An 18,948-nucleotide genomic window follows, 5' to 3' on the forward strand; every position below is an offset into this window, starting at 1 on the left:
TCATAAAAGACAACATTCAAAGTGGTTTGAAACTTGATATAGGTAATGGTGAGGAGAGATATGATGTCGCGGGTGACCAGGGACGGGATCAGATGGTCGTTGCTCAAAAAAATCCAAAACAGCTGGATGTTCGGACACCTGAAACGATAGAGAATGATTTATAAATGGACGAAGTCAAATCCTGCCTTCCTTAAACTATAATATCAATCGATTAAGAGTTAGTAGTCCTATATATAATAATTTCTGCGCCTTCACTGTAATCGTACCATTTTATATATTGTTTAGTGGTTTCCTAAAGTTTTATGTGTATCGGGGACACTGATGGCAACAATTATTTTCAACATTCGAATGTTCAATCTGACGTCTGTGGTTTCTGCAATTCACTAAAATTAAGTGTTTGATGGCGTCAACTAACCGCGAAGGACCTAATGGGATATAGCATATTTTGCAGTTACACATACAACAATTAGAAAACCTCTTTAATATCCCCTAGACATTACCATGGTAGGCGTACACATCGTCAACAGAAAGCTGTCAAAAAAAGTGTAATCTGAAGAGTTATCATAGCCGAACAGTTACTTCAGTAATTTTTATGAGATAAATCGGTGGAAATTGCCCAATCACAAAAATATATATATATATATATATATATATATATATATATCAAGAATTTACCAAGAATTGATGACAACCCTGATTACTTTATATATTTTACCGTGAGTAAGGCAAGTACTTGTACTTTATATATATATATAAAGTAATCAGGGTTGTCATCAATTCTTGGTAAAATGAAACACTTTTAGTCCATTTTTGAGAGAACAAATTGTTATTTAATCCATATTCAATTCATAATATCTTAGCCTGCTTTATATATCGACTGATCTCAGTCTTGTTTTATAGATTTCCGACAAAGAGCTTTTAGTATTCGAAATCTAATCCAACCTCGATTCATGTTCACAATAAATTTGACATTAAAGGGACAGCTTAGCCATCTGCTTGACCAATTCACAAGTCTCAGAAACAGGAGTTTTGTAAGTTAGCTAATCAGTTATAGAGTTCAGTGCCTATCGTCGAACTTTGCGCCTTCAAATCCACGTGTGTCCAGAATTATCCGCGTTTGAAAGTAAAAAAGACGACTCGTCTTTTTTCGAGATTCTGTCGTATATAGAAAAGACATATATATAGAAATAGAATGTGTAATTCCATGTTTGGAGTATTTTTAAAGGAATAATGCTCAGACTATTTACATATTTTCGAGACCAAAATGAACCTCTCCCTTGAAATTCTCTCGAAAGATCTCTGGTCAAAAGGAAATCGAAACAGTGTGTGGCTGTGTCCAAGCAAAATGTCACAGCATGCCTGTAATAGTTGAATCTGGTAGAGAACAATAGGACAAACATTGTTTATTTTTACAGATTTCCTAGGAAAAGGTGACATAGAAAAATTGTTGTCATTTCCGTCGACAGATTAAAGTTCAATCAACTGGTGAAAAGATATTTAAAGAGACGCTTTCGAACTTTAATCTTGGGCATGGACTTTTTAGCTAAGCCAATCAGTAATAGTGTCACAGCTCACCGACGAAATTTGAGCCTTCACATCCACGTGTGTTCAGAATTATCCGCATTTTAAAAATTTTGATTCGGGTTTTCTTGCGACACCGCCATAAAAGGCATATATAGAAAGACAAAGTTTTAGATTGAGGTATATTTATTAGAAGGGATAATGCGATTTTGTGCAGTATTAGTACTTTGAAGACTATTTACATGAATTCAAGACCCAAGTCAACCGCCGAGAAAGGCGAACTATGGCCTTAAAAAAATTATCTTCCTTTATTTGTCAATTTTTGTCTTAATTACTTTCCTTAATTATGTCCATTAGTTATTAATCTTTATATAATCAGCTATAACCCTTAGATTAATTTACTTTTCCTACATTACACAAAAACAACTCTTAGATTAATTGACTTTTCATCAATTTACAAAAAACATTTGCATTAAGGAAGTTACAGACATAACGAGGTATATACATAAAATATTATATGACCTGAGATGTTTAGAAGGCTTGTTAGTTAACTATTTCATTCATTACGAACAAAAAGTCAAACGGATCCACCAACGGTCAAGCAAATTATTTTATCAATACAAGTCCAAAGCTAGAACTGCAGCACATATCTAATAAATAAATCAAACTATAATATGTACAAGATCTCACAAAACATTTTTCTCGATTTATTAACTGATCCGTCGTTTTGCACTCTATATGAAAGATTTTCAAATTCCTCAATCTATTTCAAAGATATAAAGGCATTTCTCAATTGGGCGACATGGGATTTTTTGTGCATCGCGATACGGACCATTTTTTATCACGATAGGTTCAAATATCGTGATACAGAAATTTTGCCGGAAATAAACTTTTTATAACGTTATCAAGTATCTCGTTTCTTGTTTCTGCTGAAAAGTGTTTGAAAGCTGGCGCATGAGACCCAAGATCTGAGACGCATTGGCAATATCGCAATATCGCAACGGTATTCCGGTATAGGAAAAATGCCATATCGTATAATCGTACAATCCGCACCTTCCAGTTATACCCAAATATAGTTATATCCTTTTCTTCTTCGCACCATACCGTCATTTTTGTATATCGTTTGGAGTCCAATATGGGAAATTTCGCTTTCTGTGATCCAGCTTACTCTTTATCGACTGCTTTGACATCTTAAAATTGTGCTGACAAAAGAGAACCTCGACCAGAATTCGATTGCGAAAAAGCGTCATTTCTGATATGTAACTGTGAAATAGGGGCTTAACGAGAAGGGGTGGTAAAGGAAAGGGTCAAAAATGGCCCACAGTGACGTTTTTGTGGAGTCATGCCGCCCTCCCTTAAAAATTTATAGGCAAAATAGGAAGGGGTGATATTATGGGAAGACACCATTATATTCAACTCCGTAGTCTTATGCGCTCACAAGCCAACTTTTCTTATTTATCAGGGCAATAAATAGAAAGTTAACGTACCGATGGATTTTGTCGTAGTAAATTCTGGGCAAAATTATGGAGTTCTTCTTCTCTGGATTCAGCTAAACATCTGTCGTATTTGATATACCACTTACAACCTAGAAGAAAAAGAGTTTAACTTTCTGAAAAACGTATTTCCCATTCATTCACATATTACCTGTTTCCTATTTAGAAAGAGTAAAAAAATATACTTAAAAAATAACTGTATTTGATACATCCCAGAAGATTTCACATTAAAGGGACAGTTGCGCCATTTTGTTTTTTTACCAATCGTATCTTAGTCTCAGAAACGTTTTTTATTTAGTTAAGTCAATCAGTAATAGCTCAACGTCGAAATTTTAGCCTTCAAATCCAGGTTTGTCCATGATAATCCGCGTTTGAAAGTTAAAGAGACGAGTCGTCTTGAGACACTGCTATATATAGAGACATCTGTAGAAATAGGAAAAGAATTTCCCAGTATGTGTTATTTTTGAAGGAATTATGTGATTTATACACATTTCTAGTAGACCTACTGACGACTATTTACATACTATTCTAGACTCAAATCAACCCCAAAAATGGCGCATCTGTCTCTTTAACATTTAAACAAATCACAGAAAGATTAAACAACTTTATAACACAATATTCCTCATTTACAACCTCAAAAAAATGTTCGAAGCCATTTAATTACCTTTCAATCGTGGAATAGCCAGGTGTCTGTTAGTCAACCCATTTTCATTGGCACATTTCAGAACTTTTGTCAGATTTTCACACAGTGTTATAAATTCAGCGTATGTTCTTTTCACACAGCACATTCTACCGTCCGACCACTGCACTTCAACGGCGAACACATAATCCAATTTTCCATTAAAATTTGATTTTCGTTCTGCAAATCCATTTACTTTCACATTATCTATGTGTATGTTTTGGCATGTCATCGAATCCAAAATTCGCGATGCCATAACAAACACAAAATCTTAGTCGTACTCATTGTTGATAAACACTCTAATATTTGAAGGATTGTTTGCTTCCTCATTCGGTTTAGTCTTGATTACCATGACATATCATACAATCAAGTACACATTTTATAGACTCAACAAACGAGACTAATATGATAGTATATGCGTAATCATGTGTCAAACACGACCAGTAGTAGCACACTAAAATGTATGCCACGTTGACAGGCCAAATATAGATCACCGTCCTAATTTATTTTCTCTATATAGGGTGTATAGGAAATAGTTTTATCTACAACAAATGTATTTCTTTTAAAGTTGAAAATAGGACCTTATTATATTCAACACATGTCTACAACTTTCTTTAAGTAAAAATTTTTTTTCCAGATTCCTAATGTAATAAACCTCATATTATTGACGCAATATCAATAATAAATATTACATTACTTGAGATATACTCAATTAAACGTAACTTTCTATTCCCGCTTTTAAAGGGATGTAGTCTTATAATTAACGTTTGCGACGTAACGCAGTAACTTAACGAAGTGACACCCATTGACACCCGATGACACTACTTCTTTAAGCATTTATGACGTTGTGACACCCGCCGTCGGTAGCGTTTGTTGCCCAGTTTGCACAAGCTGGGGCTAGCAAATGGTATTAAGATTTATTCTTGCAAAATTTTAGAAAATTCTCATTACGACATTGCACTTATGAAGACTTTAATTATTGGCACACCAAAGTGTGTGTCATTGCGCATCTTTGATATACATATCATGACTGATCATGCTGTAAAAAGGTGATCAGCATGGTTTTGGCATACACTACATTGTGCTTTTTCAGGATTATCTTCTCCAAAAAGAGCATTTTCCATGTTTATCTGAAGGTTGTAAAAGTATTTATATAAGACAGTTGAAAACAGTGACGGCGCCAGCCTCCCAAAACTGGGCGTACAAAAAGGGGACAGACAGACTCAATGGACTGACAACTGTCTCGTCTGATTTCAGAATGCGGCAACGGTGGAGGTTTCATAGTTGAATGCCTTTCACGTCACTGATTAAATATAATATGCATGTATATATTGATAAGATCAGGTTCAGTTTTGAGTTATTGCCCTTGACTTAGTAAACACGTTTCAATTTTTGGCTTGTAGACATGATAGATGTTCCAATTTTAAATCGCTTAATGAACCTTGGTATGTAGGTATTCATTAAGAAGATCAGCAAAAGTATACTAATTAATAATTTTTTTTAACTAAAAATGCATCTTAATTTCTAGAATATGTATTCTACTTCACACAATTGCTGCTACGTTACTCCGGAGCCCATGTGAGAAGAGGCATGCGCAGTAAGTAACAGTTTTTCGGCATGCTTCGCGTAGAAAAGTCTGACCAATTTCTCTACTTTTGTTTTGTGATCGAGATAATCCATCTTATAAAAACAAAATAAAATTTTTTAACAAGTGGCCTGTAAGCAAGGAACTGTCTGCGCAGACTTCAAAACAGGTTCTCGCCTTATATTATCATGTTTTGTATGGGCAATAACAACCGTATCTACAGATAATCACTACTCTCGAATATAGATGTTGCAATGTATGTAACAGTGAATACTGAGGACATTAAAAGTCATGTTTCCATATCAGGAGAAAGTATGTTTCCAGTTATGCTTACCTTACAAGATACTAGGAATATTATCTACCAAAATATCGAGAATATTCAGAATGAAATAAAATCAACAACACTGCCCGACTCTTGCCACGTGTAGTCTGCAAGCCAATGTTCTTTATAAGCAAATGTCCTAGTAGCGGTCACAAAAGTAAAGGCTCAAGAGCCACAACTAAATCGCAAAAAATACTTACAAAATACGTCCGTTCCTTTGTACTTTTAAATTAAAAGTGACAATAAAAGGAAGTAACATTTTGTTTTATATTGTTAACGCGGACGTTACAGTAAAACAATGACGTGACGTCATAATCGTTTAAGGCGAAAATTGAAAATGTTTAAAAAAAAATTGAAATTGTGCTTGATTTTGTGCGAAACATTCAAATTTTACACCGAAATATTGATCAAATAACTATTTGGTCCAGGTGATTGCTCCTGGTGTGTGAAGGCTGAAAAAGGTTAGGAACCACTGTGCTAATTGGTACAGATGTTTTTGGTTTTCGTATTTTATGAGTCAGAAAGTGTCATTTTTCTATCCGTAAAAATTTAATTTGTTCACATTATTTTTATTCTGGCAAAAAAAAAAAAAAAAAAAAAAAATTATTCAATTGATGTTTTTATTTATAAACTTTTATTATTTTTGACGGAATATTCTACACATGTTACCATGATCTAAAAACTTTCATCTTTCATGAGATTTTTCATATTTTCTATAGACGAATATTGTCCGATAACCGTCATAATTGCTATCAATTTGTTTGTAAGAGTTTGAAAAGAATAAAATAGTCTTTTAAAGGAACAGATTTGCCATCCGTTTGACCAACCGTTAAGTCTCAGAAACGGGAATTATTTTTAACTAAGCTAATCAAAAATAGGGTTGACAACTCACTGTCGAAATTTGAGCCAACAAATTCGAGTGTGTCCAGAACTATCCACGTTTGAAAGTTAAAACTTGTATTTTATTGAGACGAAAAAGGAAGTGAAATTCCTATTTAGAGTAACCTGTCTTTGCTTATGTCTTATCATTCCTATATAATATGCATAAATATTTTTGACAGACAATAATCAAAATCGGAATCGGAGTCCGAAAGGAAAATTTGCAATACAAAACTAACTTACCTTAAACGACCGTTCCTCTGGATTCTTGAATTAAAAATGACAATAAAAGAAAGTAACATTTTGTTTTATATTGTTAACGCGGACGTTATAGTAAAACAATGACGTGACGTCATAAGCGTTAATGGCGAAATTTGAAAATGTTTAAAATTTTTGGAAATTGTGCTTGATTTTGTGCAAAAAATTCAAATTGTAAACAGGGATATTGTTCAGTTAACTATTTACTAGAGGTTTTTAGATATAATAGAGTACTGTTTATAATATTAATGTTTCTACAAGTTAAAACTTGTCAATCAATTTCTAAAAATTTGAGTTTTTAAATTTTAAAAGGAAACGAAAGCAAAAAATTCAACTAATGTCTGAGCAAAGTAGAAAAGTTTTTTGAATGTTTCCCATTATTTTTATGAGAATTGGAATATCAGCCTCAAAATACTACTGATAGTCTTAGAATGTCTTTGCGTTGATAAACATACATTCTAAGACCATAAGGCCCGTTTACAGGAGTTGGACTTGGACCCGTGGATTTGCTGACCCGGGTTGATTCCGGAGTTCAAAACTCTGCCAGGTCGCAATTTCAGTGAAGCCTGGGCAACCAATGACGTGGTTATAGCCATCTGTCGGCATAAACTGCTAAATCCGGGTCGAATTGGAGTGAAGACTGAAGTCGACAACTCCAGTAAGGACCCGGAGTCGACCCTTGGATTTTACTCTCGCGTAAACGGCCCTTATATATATCAGTACTATTTTGAGGCTGATGTTCCAATTTTCTTTAAAAATATCGAAAAAATTAAAAAAAACTTAGTATCACGTTTAACAAACGATTAGCGAATCTGTCCTTTTAACAACACTTTATCGTTAAAATTACTTTTACGAAGAAGCTCGATTTTTTTTCAAAATTTAGGGGAAAGTAAATCGTTTCGCATGATGATTATTTCTTCAAAGAACAATGATTTTTTTAAAAACATAGTGACTAACGAAATAAGATAAGTAAAACGTATGAGTAATGCTAAAATGCATTGGAACATAAGAATGTGGCCCACTATGTGGAATCCGCTAATTTGTCACGTGACTTCATTGGAATATAAAAAATAGGAAAGAATTGAATTATGAATTACAATATTTATGACAAAAAACCATATTTTTTATACAATAGAATCTCTCATAGGCTCATTGTACATTTTTTCAATAGAATGTCACATATTGAGATAAAGATGGTGCAATCAGGAACGTTAATATCAACAAAAAATTCAATATAATGGAATTTTCATGGTTAACTGTTTAAAATATTTTAAAATATGTTCAATTTTTTCCGATAGAAATATACATTGTGTTCCATTCAATTTTTCTGCTGACATGGAATCCGCTTGTTTGTCACGTGACTTTGTTCACTGGAATATATTTTAGCAGTCGACACTTGGAATTCTAATCCAACCACCAACTACTACGACTACCAACAACCACCTAGTTCGCGATATGAGCATCCGCTGCAAGCGAACGTTAACTTGTCATCTACCTAACTACCTACTTGGAATTTTGATAACAGCTTGGGATTATAAGGAAATTTGGCCGATAAAAAATTGTGATGTTTGGTAATAAGTGAAATCGCCATGTTGTGTATGTAGAAATAGATAATACATTTGACATTGCTTTGAAACGATAGGAAAAATTTTAGCAAAGCTTTCTTGAAAGTTAAGTTTAAGGGTCCTAAAGAGAAGGTGTCCTTTACTGATTTTGAATCATCAATCAAGCTTTTATCATGCATAGAATATTATGTAGTATTAGACTATTAGTGCCATTTTACATAAATGAAATGCATATCTTCTTTAATAGTTTCTTTATTGAACAATTAGCTGAATACATTCAGTTAGACTACGATTACATGTGTGCTCAAACTCAAGCACAAACTCAAACTCGATTAAAACGGATGACCACGGACAGTTTTATCTCCGGTATGACATCATTACTGTAGGGGATTTTCATCTCCTTCTATGTTTACTGACACCATACCGTTCGATTTCCTTATACACTGGCGATTTTGCGGAATCATCGTACGTACACATGTAATCACGTTTTAAGTTTGATGTCGGGGAGATTAAATTTGAGTGACATTTAATCGTAGCTATAGGTCCAGATTCCTTTTGTTCGTAGTTGCACAAGCGTAGTACGTATCCATAACTGCGAAAAATTGCTTCATTTATTTACGTATTGTGTATACGCAAAAGTCTTAAAGCACCACCGACTGATAGAAAATTGAGCGATTTTTTTGCGACCACGGATGTTGTGCGAATCTTTAAATAGAAAGAATGACGTCAGAGTATTCCCCGACAGTCATTGGCTGGATTCAAATAGCTTTTCTTACGTCTTGGTTAACGACGTACATATTACGTAGGTGCTTTGTTGCGTAATACATATCGCACACACGTATACGGATGCGTATACGACTGCGCACAGCGAACAGAAGGAGTCTGGTCCTTATCTCAGAAAATTGATCGTGCGTGCCAACTTCTGATGAAAAATGTTGTTTTCAAGGTAAAACCGCTTGTCGAAAAGAAAATGGATCTGAAGGATTGGATCTTCTGTTACGGGAGGAAATTCGCTGTTTCATGTAGCCGACTTCTGCCAAAGGGACCTGACAATTGTGGAATGAAGTAAAAACCCCTCTGGTTCTTGCAGAAATAGAACACTATTCTCAAACTTTGAAATTTGAATGTCGATAGTTTCTGTAAGACCCCACTTCCACTAGCCATAAGATCGCTCTCGGCAGTTCTATCGACAGTTGGATTTTGATACCTGATATTTTATAGTAGATCCCCTTTGCTCTCGGCAGGTCTATCAAGAGTTGGTTGCGACTGTCTATCAGTTTCTCGCAGAGTAGCCTACCTGTAACATGCGAGTTGCCCTCGCGCTGTAAAACTCTCAAGAGGCTCTCAAAACACGTTGTCATATAACTACTGCCCCATCTACCATCTTATGCTAATGGTAAGGTAATTTTAATATAAAAAAAATAATAACGTAAGTAAGAATATCATATAATTTATAAATTATAAGTGTATAATATCGTAATTATTTAAGTAATATAATCGTTATCTATTGGTTAACGGTTCAAAGGAGTACAAAGTAATAAGTTTGTTATACATGATCTTAACAATATGACAATTCTCTAATCATTTCATCGAATCGAGTTTCCATTTTTTTAAAAGCACTAATGGAGGATCAGAAGACTGGTTCATTACTTTGTGCAGAGTGTTTTTGAATACATAGCTTTGTATCTGTCACGTCTACTTGCAGCCAATATTAACACATCCGTAATCTATGGACTTGCATGAACAGGATAAAGCACACCTACAGAAGCGAGAGCTTCCTTTCGATCCTTTGCCGGACCCTGAAATGGGTTTCTTTCCACCCGATAATTTTCCTAAAATACTCGAAAGGTCGAGTCCAGGTAACAGTCCTGAGCCAATAGATGGCTTAGGAGCCTTTGGTTTCGGTGCAGGTGAAAGCTTTCCCAATAGACCCGAGAGGTCGAGACCTTTACCCGGACTGGAGCCAGTGGATTTTGAGGGTGTGCTAGGGGCGGTAGGTTTGCTAGAGGCGGTAGGTTTTTTGCCGCCTGTTAATGCACTTAACACAGGAGCTAGGTTTCCTAGAAGACCCGACAGGTCAAGTCCAGGTCCAGAACTGGATCCAGTGGATGGTTTAGAAGTAGTGCTTGGTGAACCAGTTGAGGGCTTAGAATCAGGTTTTGGACCTAATAATCCACTTAGTATTGGTCCTAGTTGTCCCAAAAGACCCGAAAGATCAAGACCGGGTGCCGAACTAGTGCCAGTGGATGGTTTCGATGTGACTGTTGTACCAGTCGATGGTTTGCCACCTCCTAAAGCGCTCAGAACTGCTGACAAGTCGAGTCCTGATCCGCGACTAGTAGCGACAGATGGTCTAGAGCCCGTTACCCCCAAGAGAGATGAAATGTCAAGCGCTGACCCAGAGCGGGTCTTTTGGCTACGACCGGACAGCGTGCTTAATATTGCTGATAAATCAAGAGAAGACGTAGATGGTGTCGTGGAGGTCGATGACGATTCGGATTCAGTAGCCGAGGATGATGATGATGAACCCGACTGGCCTTGCATCAGTTTCAAAATTGAAGATAAATCAAAATTTCCAGATCCGCCACTTTCGTCGTCATCACAGCACTTTTCCCTATAATCATCATCGTCTTCACAACGGTTTCTGTGTTCGTCATCGTCATCGTAATGGCAGTCGTCATTTCCGTTGTCATTTCCGTTGTCATTTCCACCACCACCATTTCCACCACCACCATTTCCACCACCATTTCCAGCTCCACCGCCATTTCCAGCTCCACCACCATTTCCAGCTCCACCACCATTTCCAGCTCCACCACCATTTCCGTCGTCGCCACCACCATTTCCAGAGCCACTGCCATCATCACCACTTTTACCATTGTCTCCACGACTTGAGGTTAGACTGGTAATCAGAATTTTTATGATATCTCTATATATTTCAACATTTGTTGTAGATGGGGCAGAATGTTCACGTTCAACCTCAGGAGATTCTTGTTTATATTCTCTGGGCTGTTTCCTCTGGACAGGTCTTCGCGTGATCTTCCTTCTTGGCTTCCGACTCGTCTTTCGAGAAACTTTTCGAGATGATTTTCGTGTAGTCTTTCTAGTAGATTTTCGTTTTGATTTACGGGATGTTTTTGTTTTGCGGGATGTTTTTGATTTGCGGGATGTTTTTGGCTTACGGGATGTTTTGGGTTTGCGTGATGTTTTAGGTTTGCGGGATGTTTTTGGCTTTCTTTTGGGCTTATCATCAGGCTTCTTCTTTTTATCGGTTCTCGGTTTGTGTTTAGGAGTTTTGACACTGCCATCGGGTTTAGTTTTTGGTTTCGGGGTGTCGGGTTTCTTTTTGTCATCAGGTATACCTGGGATGTATATACCAGGACCTCCGGGGCCACCAGGACCTCCAGGACCTCCGGGGCCACCAGGGCCACCAGGGCCAAAGCCTCCACGGCCACCATGACCTCCGGGGCCACCAGGACCTCCAGGGCCACCAAGACCTCCAGGGCCACCAGGCCCAAAGCCTCCATGGCCACCAGGACCTCCGGGGCCACCAGGACCTCCAGGGCCACCAAGACCTCCACGGCCACCGGGGCCAAAGCCTCGACGGCCACCAGGACCTCCACGGCCACCAAGACCTCCACGGCCACCAAAACCTCCAGGGCCACCAGGGCCAAAGCTTCCGGGACCACCAGGACCTCCAGGGCCACCAGGACCTCCGGGGCCACCAGGACTTCCAGGGCCACCAGGGCCAAAGCTTCCGGGACCACCAGGACCTCCAGGGCCACCAGGACCTCCGGGGCCACCAGGACCTCCAGGGCCACCAGGTCCAAAGCTTTCGAGGCCACCAGGGCCAAAGCCTCCGGGACCGCCAGGACCTCCAGGGCCACCAGGACCTCCGGGGCCACCAGGGCCTCCAGGGCCACCAGGTCCAAAGCCGCCGGGGCCTCCAGGTCCAACACCTCCGGGGCCACCAGGTCCAATGCCTCCGGGGCCATCAGGTCCAATGCCTCCAGGGCCACCAGGTCCAATGCCTCCGGGGCCACCAGGGCCGCCAGGTCCAAAGCCTCCGGGGCCACCAGGTCCGGCACCAAGTCCAAGGCCTCCAAGACCATCATCAATGTCGTCTTCATCTGAAGAATCTGAACCCAAAAGTTCATCTTCGAGTGAACCTAAAACTGGACCTCCAGGAGATTCAATTGATGGTGATATACCAACCGATGCTCCATTATCTGGAAATCCATTACCGAGTGATCCATCGTCCGAATATCTGTATCGAGGGGACCCACTTCCCGGTTTTCCGTTATCTTGGGCTCCATAAGCAAGAGATCCGTCATCTGAAAATCTATAATTTGTGGCCTTCCTTCCCGGTGTTCCATTATCTTGTGATTTATAAGCAAGAGATCCATCATCCGAAAATGTATATCTGGAGGATCCACTTCCCGGTGTTCCATTATCTGGTGATCCATTACCAGGAGATCCATGATCCGAATATCTGTGCCCAGATGACCCTCTTCCATTATCACCAAGGGATCCATCATTGTTATATCCAGTGTAATATGATCCTGATTCTGATGAACCAGACTCAGAAGAGTCAGATCCAGATGAATCAGAATCTGACGAATCGCTGGAATCAGAATAATAGTCACCTCCACCGGCTCCGCCTCCAGCTCCGCCATAGCCTCCGGCTCCGACTCCGCCATCGGCTCCGCCATAGCCTCCGCCATCGGCTCCTCCATCGGCTCCTCCATCGGCTCCGCCATAGCCTGCGCCATAGCCTCCACCATAGGCTCCGCCATCGGCTCCTCCACCGGCTCCAACACTGGCACCATCAGCACCTCCAGCACCTCCAGCTCCACCAACACCACCAGCTCCACCAACACCACCAGCTCCACCAACACCACCAGCTCCACCAGATGCACCAATGCCCACACCGCCGCTAACACGATCAGTATAACCTTTTCCAGTACCACCAATATGAGACAAATTAAATATAATAGACAATATATCATAGAGATTGGTTATTGATATATATGAAGAACTTTGGGATGTTGAACTTCCAAGATTAGTAATTGGTACTTGAGGCTCTGGCTTTATACCACCTTCGGGTTTACCGCCGCCAGGCTTTAATCCGGGGGCACTACCGTCAGGTTTACTGCCACTTGGTTGTTTAGGCTTTGGTTCAGATACACCTGGCACTATTCCGTTGACACTACCGTCAGGTTTACTAACACTTGGTTGTTCAGGCTTTGTATCAGGCTGCTTAGGCTCTGATTTCGTTTCTTCGGTGTCTGTAGGGAAGCCTGAGTCAACATCTGGGAGAACGCCGTCAACAATGGAATTGATTTCAGATGAATATTCAAAAGTTGATTCGAATTCATAATCATAAAAAGATGAAAAGTCCAGATCTGGTAAATCGTCACAATCTATTCTTGGATTCCTGTAAATATACATAAAATTTGTTTTTACAGGATTGAAATCTTTAAAATATATAAATTTATTTTGTGAACAACTGAATCAGTAACATAAGACCAACCATCATATTATAATTCAGTCGTAAGACTTATCAATACTTTTATTCTAAAAACCTCTTGGCAAGATTAAGTGCGGTTTCCCTCAATCTCAAGATAAGGTAACAACAAGATGTATTGAAGAAAAACAAATACATTCAACCTACATGTATGATGGTACTCTGAATGGATTAACTGTAATAACTTCTAGATCCAGAACTTCGCAGATAATTTTAGCCATAGATATACCTCTTATAGAAAATAATTGAGCTGGAATGACAGAACAGATTCAAGTTAAGATTGTCAAGTAAAAGTATAGACTGTCTTTGAACATTTTCAAGCCTGCACTTTGCGTGTTCCGAACTTAATTAAAAAGAACAAAAGCAGGAGAAATGTTTAGCTAACGATTGGAATGCTTGATTGAATTCAAAAGAACACCGTATGGATTATTGTTCATTTTTAGAAATTAAAAGAATGGAGTTATACGTCCTACACGTTATACGTGGCATTAGCCTGCTCTTTTTCGATTTCCAACTATCGAGGGATCTTTAACGTGCACAGCCTGTAGCACATGGGGCCTCGGTTTATAGTCCCATTCGAACGACTAGACTCTTTTTCCATATCAATCATTTTTTTTAGAAAGAAACTATCTTTACCTGAGGTAAAGTCATCATCAGATTCGTAGAAATCATCATCGCCATCCCTAAGGTCTCTAAACTGTCTGGCAATAAGATTGGCAAATAGCGGTCCAACACTTGATCCTGGGAGGTTCTCTTCAGCCATACCACCAGTGTACACATCAATATCGTTGACATTACTGAAATATACGGAATTAATATTATTAAGACAGAAATATTACGTTGCACTAACAACCAATCATATAAAATTTTAGCTATTGAAAAGAGTGGTCGCACGATGTCAAGAACACCCACACGGCAGGCTTTAACCTATGTATGTAACATCAAATACATCAATGTACATAACCAACCCACGTTTCACCAGTTTTTCCAATCAAAACTTTAGTATTTGTTGTGCCAATCTTAATGTTTTTGTCTAAGTCATACTAGGTTACATAAAATTCAGATCAAAATCCCGCTCACAACCCACATCCCAAATATCGTCAAATGCTGATCAGATCAAAAAAGTAGACTATAACTAACGCATTTACAAGCCTATGTTGACGTAATTTTGCCTATGTTGACGTAATTTATGATTTTGCCTATGTAAGGGGCAATTAATAGGCATCTATATATGTAAAAGCTTATACTTTGAGTTCATCTCAAAGTGATAAGGACAAACTTAAGTAGTATAGTTTATAGTTGCATTACAGAGTTTATATTTTGGAGGTTTATTTACCGTTTTGGAAAATTGGTTCTGAGAAGTCTTTTTCTGTTTATTCAAAATGCAATTCTGCTCAACGAGATAATATTTACTTTTGATAAGAATAGTTCGGGTAAATAAATGTTTCAAATATATTGAGGTTTCTACTTACTTGTATATTTTACTGAGAGCCGCGCCATTTGATCCAAACACTGAGTCGTTGAATGATCTAACAATGTATAGTCCACAGGCTCTTCTGTACAAGTTGTAAGGAGCCAAACCATTATCTCTGCCTCTTTGGATAGTGTTGGCAACTTCATCAAAAGAATCATCACCCTCTTCCATAAAATGATCAGTGACTTCATCGGACACAAATACTGTCCTTCTTCTTCCGGGTTTCAATAGAAGATCCTCAATGAAATCATCAGCGTCTTCGTCGAATAAAAGACATGGAGAGTTGTACAACTGTCTGGCAGGGATATCATCATCACCGATTCTGTAGTAATTTGGTGTAATGGCGTCTTTAAATCTAAATGCAGCATGGGCAAAAACGTTTGCTATTCTGGGATCCACGTCTGAGTCGTATCTGTAATAACCTTCGTCCAGCTCATATTCATCATAAATATCGTCAGACAGTAACACTGGTAAGAATTCGGTATATGTAATTCTCTAAAAAATAGAACATTGAATAACATATAAGATTTTAAACAATCCAAGAAAAAGAACTGGATTGATTAATTTCTCGCTCACATGATGCAAAAGGAATTTGGTGTATCAATCATATACCGCACTACTCAAACTGTCGAGGCAGATTTGAAAATGCGGAAACTCTGTAAATTAGTTATAGAGGTTCTACCAAGAATTTTTTTTTTGGACTGTTATTCCAACTTTCAAATATTGCCTATTCCTACCTGTAAAATCGCAGCGACAATTTTCTTAGAAAGACGAAATCTTGTCTCACTATCGAAATCAGTATCTTCATCGAAATATGACCCAATGACGTTGTGTAACCTCACAAAGATTGTATGCATCAATGTCAAACCAGGATACATATGTACACGTTCATCACCTATAAAAAGAAAGAGAAATTTGTGCTGTAACTGCAATCGCAATCACTTGATTGTTCGATCAGGCAACAAATATATACGGAGGGGCGATGGTGTATGATAAGTTGTAGGTTGTCAACATTTTTCAGAGGGAGAGAGCAGTCCTTGTAATGCTCTCTTGCCCCCTGTAGCAACGGACCTGGGTATCTGAAAGAATGAATTGTGCGCGTACCACAAAATTTCGATCAGCCCTAAAAGGTCGATCACGTTGTTCATTTTGAATTGAGACAGGTTTAAAGGTATGGACATGAAAAATGGAGACTTGCATCAAAATTTGGTAGTAAAATTGAGATTAGCAAGGAACCAGTCTAGTTTTAAAGAATCTTATATAACTTACCAGCTTTGAAACAATAATCATCATCACCGCATAGTGCACAATCATCATCATCACCTTCCGGTAAAAGATAACCATCATCTGATGTCGCAAGATAACCTAAAGAATAACAGCATTCATATCAATTACAGTGTTCTTAGTCATCATTTCTGTTCTGCCCCAGTCCTCGATCAAAATCTATATTCATACACTATGCATATTGAGCTATGTGGACGCCAAAAACTATTAATCTGAGGAAAAGGTTGGGCACCCCAACTGCTGCTCAATAAAAACATGAACTCGATCTGAAGAAGCCCTATAAGGCGACATATTCGTGGTCTTTTTTCTACCATCATCAAATAATACTTTTACAACACAACGTGTAAAGTCGTTCATATGCCTCCTCATAGCATAAGCCTAAAAGGACAAAATGCTAAAGATATAAGAATAATCTTACCATCATCATCAGAATCTCTCAGTTCGTATTCAGTCTCATCATCACAACCATAAATAACAGATGCATCAATTAGGGGAGATTTCAAATTAATTTGCTCTCTTGGATGACGATAATCTGGAATGATAATTGTTATGGGGTGGGTTTATACTAAGTCGAGTTCTAGGGGTAAAATTTGTATGGTGAATGGACTGAAAACTATTTATAGGTAAGTAAATGAATTTTCTTATATGCTCAGCTTATTTTTAGGATTTAATCTCTTAAGACGAGAATAATGTTCCAATACCCGGCCAGTGCTTTCAAGTCAAATACATGTTGTAGATCTAAAAAAAACTCACCTTCGACATCATCGTAAGCCTTTGATCTGAGATAATTGATACAGTGGCTCTTGAAATGCGAATCCCCATAAGGAACAGGAATAGCATAACATCTATCACTGTAAAGAAATCAGGAATCACTTATGAAATAGCATGAGCGAGACTCATTGCAAGTAAAGTTGTATCTACTTAAATACAGTTGTCCTAATAGCTGGAAGAACTAGCCTTTATCTACCTGTACCCCTTTTGAAAATTGTAATTGGAAATCTGGTGTATGAACACTTAAAGAAAACGTTTCAAACTAATAACGATATGCTGAAATGCCATCCATAATACCAAAATAGGGGGAATCGTCCACCGATACATTTCATCATTTATTTAATTTTCATTACTAATCGTTTAGATAACTGAAGATAAGCTCTATCCGAAAACTATGTGTGTTCTTGTATTTGTCACCACATTGTTAATAATATAACATGTGCTTGGTTCAAACAAATCACTCAGTCATTTGCTTTGTTCGACAAAAGATGCTGAATTGTTCCATAGCGACCAGAAGAGGGGAATTTACCTGATTCTTGCATTGTCCCGGAATTCACCATCATCGTCGTACAGTTCATCGCAGCAATCATAAAGATCGTCGGCTACAACGAAGAAAACCAATCGTAAGAACATGAGACAAATACGATGCACCGCTATGTCATATCAGCTATGCGGCATCAGGTATTCCAGAAGATTGCACAAGGCCTGTTTCTCCATCGACACTCGACAGTTTGCACAGTTTAAATACTGGAAGGTTTTTTTGTAAGCAGGAAGGTGGAACTTTTGTCGACAATATCATACATATTATCACGATTAATTACTAAGCAATTTGAGTTTTCTGTGATCATAAGGATGGCAAATTATTTAATTTTAGTTGACCCCTACAAAGAAACAGTGAAACGTACCTTCTTCAACGGCTGTAGAGTACATATCATGTTCAATAAATACAGAGAAGACTCTAAATAACTCAGTAAGTCTGCTTTCATCGTCATCATATTCATAACGATCTTCTAGGTCATCATCAAAATCATCGTCGTCGTCGTCGTCGTCATAATATACACTTGGACTGTACCCTGATTTCTTAGAATCGACAATTCGAGACAATATTCCATTTTCAGATTTAGATTTTCTGTTTGATTTGGATTTTCCTTTTTTCTTATTGGAGCCCCCAGAACCTTTTTTGGATTTTTTCCCATTATTGTCGTCACTTTTTGAATGAACACCTTTACTGATTGCTCTGGCACTTGGTAAGTAAGGTCTGTAACAACCATCTTCTGTCTCATACTCACAGTCTCCTTTGATTCTTGGTTGACATATTCCTAAAATAGATGGAAATTATGAGATTGAAACTCTACTTCATCAAATTGGGAGCAGACTGACTTAATGACAGGACAACTTTCGGTGTTGAATTCAAAATACGACAGCTCCGTGGAAGCGCATAGAGCCTTTAACTGAGCATCTCAGAGGATTATCTCAAAGAAAATATTTGAAAAAATAGAATTTATTCGGTGCCTAATGTTTCAAATTTTTGGGCAAAAACTGGCGTCGCCACCAACAACAATGCGTCCAAAGCATCCACGAATAAGAGACGCT

At 38.1% G+C, this 18,948-nt stretch overlaps 3 protein-coding genes across 3 annotated transcripts; 1 reads left to right on the top strand and 2 right to left on the bottom strand.

Moving 5' to 3' along the window:
• On the bottom strand, positions 1 to 3,949 carry LOTGIDRAFT_162077 (hypothetical protein; the record flags this gene model as incomplete). Its single annotated transcript, XM_009058012.1, has 3 exons — positions 1 to 138; positions 3,009 to 3,106; positions 3,679 to 3,949. 3 exons carry the CDS (start codon positions 3,947 to 3,949, stop codon positions 1 to 3), a joined length of 507 nt encoding a protein of 168 aa, XP_009056260.1.
• Positions 3,950 to 11,688: 7,739 nt separating this feature from the next.
• LOTGIDRAFT_119824 (hypothetical protein) lies at positions 11,689 to 13,239 on the top strand (the record flags this gene model as incomplete). Its single annotated transcript, XM_009058013.1, has 2 exons — positions 11,689 to 12,390; positions 13,132 to 13,239. Coding segments are annotated over 2 exons (810 nt in total), but the record flags the coding sequence as incomplete, so codon positions are not given.
• Positions 13,240 to 14,499: 1,260 nt separating this feature from the next.
• Positions 14,500 to 15,450, bottom strand: LOTGIDRAFT_99791 (hypothetical protein; the record flags this gene model as incomplete). Its single annotated transcript, XM_009058014.1, has 2 exons — positions 14,500 to 14,623; positions 15,299 to 15,450. Coding segments are annotated over 2 exons (276 nt in total), but the record flags the coding sequence as incomplete, so codon positions are not given.
• Positions 15,451 to 18,948: the final 3,498 nt, after the last annotated feature.

Source organism: Lottia gigantea, assembly GCF_000327385.1.
Source record: "Lottia gigantea unplaced genomic scaffold LOTGIsca_32, whole genome shotgun sequence".
Taxonomy (NCBI): domain Eukaryota; kingdom Metazoa; phylum Mollusca; class Gastropoda; family Lottiidae; genus Lottia; species Lottia gigantea.